We start from the raw sequence: 8,591 nt of genomic DNA, 5'->3' as shown, positions 1-8,591 counted from the left end.
CAGCCTGGGCCGCGTTCGCTGAATCGTCTCGCTCGTTGAGAAACAAGTTCGAGCCGAGGAAAAGGGGAACAGCCGAGAAAATAGGAAAACGACACCGAGGCGCATGAGCGAGGTGTGCGCGCGCGATATCGAGCTCTCGATGACTTTCGATCGAATCACGCGAGTCGATTTCACGATTGTCACCTGACTTTACGGCTCTATGCTAAATCCTCCTTTACTTCCATACTCGGAAGTAACGGCCGATATGCGGATAGCCAGCGTGCAAAGAGCCAAATACGCGATAGATCTCGGGCGAGCGGGAAAATTTATGTGCTAAAGGAAGTTTTCAGAGCGCCGTGAATCGAATGCAACAGAATTGACAGGTGGGCGTAACTGAAATCTGCCGCGTTCCGCCGATAATAACCGCGAGTTCTTATCCGCTGATTGATCTCGCGGCAGCGGCACCGGGTATATATAGGAAGATGGTAATCCACGCCGTCGAGCCGATGATCCATCACCTTGCCGGTTAAAACACGGACGGATAGGATGGAGCGCGCGTGAGTAGGCGGGCGTATACACGAAAAATTTTTCAGCCGCGACAAGACTCTTACCTTTCTCTCCTTCCGCGAGCGAAGACGCAAAAATATAACCGTTACGTTTCTCTCGTGACGTCAGATGAGAAATTTAAAGAATTACGCCACTCGGCTGTATACCGTACGTTGACCATCAACGCGCCGATAATCAAACTCTCCAGAAACAAGGTCGGGGAGCAAGATCGAGAACGAGCGAACCATTCTTTGTAAATATTGACTGACGAATAGCGCTAATTAAGAATCTGTTATCTTCAATTAAAAGCCGTGAGTCGCGACCGTGAGATCTGTTTAATTCCGATTAGAAATATATCAAGCGCGCAGTGGGAATGTGTTAAGCCGTCTTGTATAGCAAGGACGATATATAATCAACGGGGGGGAGGGGGGGGGTTGGATGTTAAGTTGAGATCGTGGTTAGGTAGAGAATCAATCAGGTAGAGTCAAGCTGCAGGTGCCTCTTTATCTTCGCCGACTTTCCCCGCGATCACCGCGAAAGACCGCGCGATTTGCTCTCATCTTGGCCGTGCCCCACATTCCGATAATGATTCTACGCAATCGGCAACCACTAATCTGTGTTCCGATCGCGTCTCTTTTTTTTTCTCTTTTGCTTTCCGGCGTGCATCGCAGCGTGTTATTACTGGCGGTGGAAATCTCCCCTGTGCCATAAAGCAAGTGGCTTGATGTACGGATTTTTCCTTCTTTTCTTCCTTCGAACCTCGGGCCTCGATTTGCCCCGCGCTGCTACCTTGGAGACGTAAAGTTGTTCCCCGTTCAAATTGTCGCTCGTAATTGATGCGGGTTTCATTACAAGATCGTAAGAAAGGAAGCGATACGTCGAGTAAATGAAGATTTTATTTTAAAGTGGAAAATAAGCTTCTTAAATTATTTTAAATAAGAAAAGATTCTTAGCCGTTTTCCAACACATTTTTAAGAATTTATAGTAAAAGTTGTTTTACTATAATTAGGAGTTATAAGTGCATATTTAATTTGAAAATACGGAGATGGATTAAATAAAGACGAATATTATTATTTAAAATTTATCTTATTTGCTTAATTTTACTAATGGAAACAATTAAGAAATGTATTTTCAACTTTAGTTTAATCATTTTAATACCACTGTGCATTAAATGTTAAATGAATTACAAAAACAAGGAATAATGAAAACTGAGATGGTTTTACAGGAAATAATACGTACAGATATTGTAGATTTATAAATTCATGATCTCTCTCAGCTATCTTATTTTACAAAAAATTGTAAATTGAATTGGCAACAAATTGAACGATTAAGTTTTGTCCAGAGGAGAACTAACAATTGCTTTTTATTTTAAAAACCGGATGAGTTGTCATTGAATTAAGCATGTCTGAGAATGATTAAACTTTGTCTAACTTTTCGCGTTATGCTTTATAACTTCGTTAAGTTATTAAACTCACAAAAGGAATTATAAGAAAATGTCCCACAAACTTCTATTAATCCCTATAAAATAAAACGGGCATCTGACCAAGAAACTTCGTAGATCCCACCCCAATTTAATATAAAGAATTATTTTTAGAAAAGATGGTGTATATCTCGAATTAAATTTCACATATGCACTGCCATTTCGTCACCAAGCCGTAATTGACCTCGGTCTCCCATGAAACCGAACTACGAACAGAATTTTTCTTTTCTTACATATTCACGTTAAACGGAAAAAGATTATTGGTACACTCGAAAAACACGATCATCTGCTCGGCACAAAGTCTCAAGCGCGCTGCAGACACGAGGGGGAACAAAAATTCGTCGTGCACGTGAGTTCGTGCGTTCTCCTCTGTGGCTGCGGATCTAACGATCGGCGATCGAGGAGATCGAGGCAGCCGTGGAGGCCAGCTTGATATTCGTCGGATGCGCGTCGCGGAGCTCGGCCGCGTATGAGCGCGGAATAAATTATCCCGGTGTGTCGGTCTGGTCCCTCCTGACGACCTCCCTTCGCCTCTCTCCCTTCGCTTCTCTCCCTTTTCTCACCGCAAGTCGTTCCCTCTCTATCCCTCCCCTCTTCTTCTATCAACGTCCGACTATCTCATTCCGCTTGCTCCGGCAATCACTCTTCGCGTTGCCGTTCGTTTATTCCTCTCCGTCTATCTCGTCTCTCCCACCACTCCCGCTCGCGGAGTGTCTATAATGACTCCTCGTGGTGGGACGATACCGGAAGTGAAGTCAGAACGGCGGAACCACGACGTTCACTCAATGGAAAGTTCGAGCTCCGCCGGCGCGGGCTGCTCCGAGGCGGCTGTTACACGCTCGCTCGCCGTCTCGCGCGCGCGAAGGAAAATCTCGCGCGGACGCGAGTTACGCGCGAGCAGCTGCCGAGGAAAAGTCGCGGCTCGTGTCGTCGGGCAGGATCGTTCAAAGTGCGACGTTGCGAACGGGGATACTGATTGGATACTCGGGAGTGAAAAGCTACGTGGGATCTAGGGATGTTAATATTCGATTGGACGTCCAGCGCGGAATTGAAGAGGAGGACAAAGGGAATCGGGGGGGAAAAGCCATTTGGGAATAATGTGAACTGATAGGAAACTGAATTACAAGTAGATCGCAGGACATCGGTTTAATTTGCTGTGCCGTGTTGACTGATGGAATCTTATCGAGATTAATGAATAAGAAAGAAAACTGATGAATAAGGGAAAGAAGGGAGATTTGATTCGGAAAAAGAAGCGATCGATCGAGTTTGCCAATTGATTTCTGTTATTACGTTATACGCGGGAGGGTTGCGTGTTCCGGTTGAAGAAATTTCGATTGAGCGATAAATTTACGAGGGAAGATGAATGTGACAGACCGTTCGATCGGAAAGAAAATTTGACAACTGAATTAATGAGGGATAAAAAAAATCTAGGAGAGGCATCTATTTGATGTTGCATTATCGCGGCAAACAAAGTGCGTTTTATTGTGAAGCGCCGGAAGTCTCGGGGAGCAGCAAATAACATCGTCGAGTAATCAAGGCAGCGGTTGAATAAATTGGATCGGGGATATTACAAGAACCGTCGAGAGACGGAGGGAAAAGGGGCGGGGAAAGAAAAAGGACGCGCAAGGAAAGTCGCCATTAAGCTGTGGCAAAGAAAAAGCTTTCTCCACGCGAGACAGAAGAGAAACGATAAATTTGCGAGGGACATTGTGCATTAACGTCTATTTCGGGAGCAGTGCGCGAAAATCTAAAAGTGTGTCGAATTCGTGATAAATTATCTGGGGTTTCATCTGGAAAATCGACGAAAAGATTGACACACTTTGTGTTTTCGCTCTGCGGTTTCCTCCCCGAGGCAAATACGCTGAAAATTTCGGTTCGTCAGCGCGAACTTTTTCATGGAATATATGAAGCCCGCCGAACGAAGGAAAGTTTATTCCGCAGTCGACTTCGAATGCGTTCTCTTTTCGTGCGCAACCGCATGAAAAATAGTGGAGTTTTCGCTGCGTCGAACAATAAGCATTTTTTCGCGCGAAAGTGACAAGATGATGATGGGTCTTTGAGAGAAAAAAAAAAGGAAAAAAAACAAGATCCATGTGATTTTTCGTGGGCGAGACAAAAGGTTGTCTGTGAAACGGAAGTCCGTCGCGAGGAAGGATACTAATTAACCCAATTCCTCCCGAAATTGCGTTAACAAACCAGCATACATTTTAATTTGTTGTGTTATCACCCCGCTCGCTTCCTTAATTAAAGTGAAATCATTGTCTCGTGCATCAATTACGGAAAAAAGGCGTACGGAACGGCATAAATATGTATTAGTGTATCTCTCGACGAGAGCGAAGCAGTCATCGTGCGAAGAAATTAACGAAACTAATTTGAGATAAACTGCTGCGACGTCTTAATGAAGGAGAACTAATGAACTTTGTAATCTCTTAAAGTGCCCCGGCGCGGCAGCTGGCAGCCTGTCATTGCCGCGCGAGGCTCCTTTTCCCCGCGTAAAACAAAGAATTGCCGACGTGCGACGAAAAGACTTTCAATTTGTACGGGAAGTCGCGTGTTGGGTGGTCACCACGCAAACCACCGAGTCACCATCGGTACGTCCCTCCCCGCGCGATCAGCACGATATACTTTTCTACGATTTGCGAGCCAGTTTAAATCTTAAATCCGTAGACTGACGATTATAGTAATCGGCTCCGACTATGGGCGGGAGGACTTGATCCTCGAACGCCCGTTATTCGAAGTGACACGCATCGGCTTGGTCACAGACCCGCGGCCTGTCATTGTCGATAACTCGTTCGCTAGGGGAAGTGATCGTCAAGGGTGAAAACAGGGGACTCGGAGTACATTTGTGAAAGTATTTGTCAGAGATGGTCAGCCAACACGCGATGGCCACCACCGTCCGCAAAGTCAAGCAGGAGAATCGTCTCAGGCGGCAGAATCACAACCAAGGTACACATACATACACACACATAAACACACACGTTGGTCTCTCGTTAATGGACGGTTCACATTCTTCAAGAACGTGGATTCATAATGTAACTTGCACACCCTTATTCTCTGTGGGGACCTTAATCGCGATCTAGTTGCACCGAGACGCGTTATATCGCACCTCCTACGGAATTAACGCAGAGTAGTTAGGATGTAACAGGAATATAATATGACGTTAATAACGCAGCACACATACTATCGTTTGCGTTACGATCTGCTGTAACTGCATTGAAAGTTTTACGAGACTTGGTGCGTAAAACGTTGAAGAAAATAAGGAAGAAGAAAGCGAGGAAGAAATATATTAACGATCGTAAATTGAAATTAGTGCACAGTGTAATCGTACTTTATTTAATATCTTATCACAAATTATCGAGATATCTTATTGAACGCGAATCGGCTTATGTAAAATAAATACTGCTGAAATGTTTAAAGTCTTTAAATAAAAAAAATGTAGCTTATGCTTTTTATTCAATCCTCTTATCTAAATATTCTTAACATAGTTTTCAGTAAACTAATGTATAATACATAGCAATTTCCTTGGCATATCTTTCAATTGAATAAAGTTGTTTAACGCATTCAGATATGTCAGATATGTCAGATATTCTAGAATGCGTCACAGCGATGAATATATTAATATTTATTTATTTGTCATATAATACGCGCATAAGCTTTCTTCGTTAATTTTGTTTTATACACGATACAAAAATTGACAATACGCGTTAGCAAAGGTTCTTATTAAAAAGTTAAATAAAATGTTTAATACTGCAGAGTGTAATTATTCAGAAGCTAAGTCGTTTGAACATTTGCATTCGTAACTTTTTCTTTGACATATCTCCGATTTACATTAATAAGTTATATTATATCTTTTAATAATAAAGCTTTAACAGAGATTATATACTTATTCTTACAGATGAAGAGGGATCTTACAAGCCAGTGCCACCACCGAAACCGGTGTCGAACAATCAAAAGAATCAGGATGTTCAGCAGGACGAATACCGGGAGCAGGCGGTAGCCGAACAGCCATCGTTGCGAACGACTTCCGGCCCGGAAAGGACCAGCGTCGCGGAGAACGGGCAGGTTCGAAGCGCACCCGGGCAGCCCTTTACACCGGAATACAGGATGCCACCCTTGTACGGGGAGGAGCAGAGTTCGGGTCAGGCTCAACAGGCGGCCAGTTTGCAAACTCATAGCAGCAAATTCCCGGTAAGTGAGATAATGTACGTGTAGGGTGAAATTATAGCACCATTATTTTTGCCAATCACTTCCTCGCCGTGATTTTCTTCAGAAAACTGTGATTGCAACATTAATATTATTAACATAATATTAAATTTTATTATTTAATTTGTTTCTCTCTTATCTCTTATCTTCTCTTTCTTTTTCCTTTTCTACTTTTAATAATGATTAAAGCAGAATACGTTTCTACAAAAATAAATTGTGTGTATGGAATCACTTTTTTTTAATTATATAAATTATATAATATTTATATTTTTTTATACAAATTATATTTTAATCTCTAAAAATATGATAAGTAAATATGTTCGATAATTATTTTTGACATGAATAAAACATAACTAAAAATAAATAAAACGTCTAAGATATTATATTATAGATACAAAGATGGATACCAATAATCGACTTTGTTAGTCTTTTTCTACTAGTATAAATGTCACTATAGTTAATGTGACATTTATAACACAGAGAATATTATGACAGATATATATTATCTTATTTTTAATGAGATGATTTAATGAGATGGAAATTAATAAACTACAGAGATCATGAGATTGAAATACAAAATGCTTCCAATAATATTATTGAAAATAAATTAGATCGTAAGAGCGTAATAATTTTGATCTATTTAATTTTACAAATTATAAGTATAAAAAATTTATTTTAATATTTTTACTTAATATTGCGTCAAAATTTTTAATAAATAAAAACATGAAAATTATTTTTATTTGTACATGCACACATAACAATAAAGGTGTAAAGGTCGAGTTATCGAAACTAGAGTTAAAATTTCTTTTTCATGTGTTAGAAAGCTTTTTTATTTAGTTTTTTGCTGGAGCTCACTCAGGGGCAGTGCACCTTTCCTGAACGAACAGGTCACTAATTATCCTACAAGGGCGAGCGCAACACCTTGCTCGCTTTATGTCGTCCCGTACGTACCAGGAACAATGAGATGAAAAAAAAAACAAGCGACGCAGCAGCGCATAATGCAAGCAATGGTGGCTCTAAATCTTTGCCGTGACACTCTCCTTTTTGCGTTTCTACTGAATGCATCTTTTCACATTCTAGTCATGTATTTGCATTTTGTAATAACCTTTTTTCTTCTTGCGTTATATCTGTTTCAACGAGTTTTTTATCCTACCGAAATGTTTATTAAAATGGTTACGCTGTCAGACACGCGTTTGCCTGTTTTGCACGTTGAAAAGTTAAAGCATCTATTTAAAAAAATATTTGTTACTTTAATGAATGAAATTTTCTGTCTGGTAAATATAGAGAAAATTTTATTATATTATTCTCACAACTCTCTAGTTAATTATATTTGTTTGTATAACAGATATACAATAATTACGTATAATTCTTTTATAAAAATAATATTAATGATAATGCTAGTTGAGACGTGGTTTTTCGTTTTTGAGACTTTAAATTATTTGTTAGTTTCGCATAGCCTGGTATAATAATTTGTATACATGTTTATAAATGAACGAATTAACAAATTACCAAGCGCATTAATTTCAAATACAATCAAAGTCGATGAGAATTTATTTATCAAAGACTCTAAAAACATATTTTTAGTCAAATATGTATTTGTAATAATTGTAAAAGATGTTGAAGAAAGGAAAAGATTTTTAAATTATATTTTTCATTTAGTCTATTAAAGAAATTAGTAAAAAAATCATAAAACTATTTTAAAAAATATAAAACGGCAATTGTATCATTTACTTGTTTTCAATTGTTTTCATAAAATTAATAAATTATAAAAATATAAAATTATAAAATTATAAAAATATACACATTTTAATATATACATTTTAATTAAAAATCTTATTAAAATATACATTGAATATAAAAGGTATACATATATGTAGTAGATAATGACTTCTCTTGAAGTCTCTCTTTAAAGAGAAAATCACTTCAGATTTATTAATAAATTAAAACGTTATTAATAAATTAAAACGAAAGTTGTTGAAACACCTGATATACGTCCGCAATAGCATGTTAGATTTTCTTTCTCTCAAACGTTATTTATTGCATGTTGTTCGCGCTTTCGATCGGACGCTTGTTAATTGTAGAAACTTCTGTAGTGTCGCGATTTTCTGCTAGTAATTTCACGCTATTATCAAGTTGCTGCGCGACAAATGCGTGCGATTCTCTGAATAAGGAGATTCCCGGAGTGCGTGTCAATGCGCGTCTTCTTACTGAAGTTAACTACAGCAAGAAGGAACAAGTAGAATTCGCAATGTTACGCTTTATTCGGTATAAACTGTTGGACTTTCTAGAATTGTACTAGGTTTCTTTGACACGGTGAACTGTGCTCAATTATAATATCGCTATGGGAGAATCACGAGAAACGTCGAAGCGAAATTTCTAACTG

The 8,591-nt window shown here is 39.2% G+C and overlaps 1 protein-coding gene across 1 annotated transcript in view; it reads left to right on the top strand.

The window, feature by feature from the left end:
• Window positions 1-1,014: 1,014 nt before the first annotated feature.
• The window catches only part of LOC105834872, a 31,461-nt gene continuing 23,884 nt past the window's right edge, over window positions 1,015-8,591 (top strand). Inside the window, exons 1-2 of the mRNA XM_028190781.2 lie at window positions 1,015-4,951; window positions 5,901-6,193. Coding sequence (XP_028046582.1) covers window positions 4,870-4,951; window positions 5,901-6,193 — 375 coding nt within the window. The 5' untranslated portion in view covers window positions 1,015-4,869. The remainder of the gene's footprint in view (window positions 4,952-5,900; window positions 6,194-8,591) is intronic.

This window comes from Monomorium pharaonis, chromosome 2 (genome assembly GCF_013373865.1).
Source record: "Monomorium pharaonis isolate MP-MQ-018 chromosome 2, ASM1337386v2, whole genome shotgun sequence".
NCBI classification, from domain to species: domain Eukaryota; kingdom Metazoa; phylum Arthropoda; class Insecta; order Hymenoptera; family Formicidae; genus Monomorium; species Monomorium pharaonis.
The sequence above is the reverse complement of the archived record's forward strand: the minus strand, read 5'-3'. Positions and strand labels throughout refer to the sequence as shown.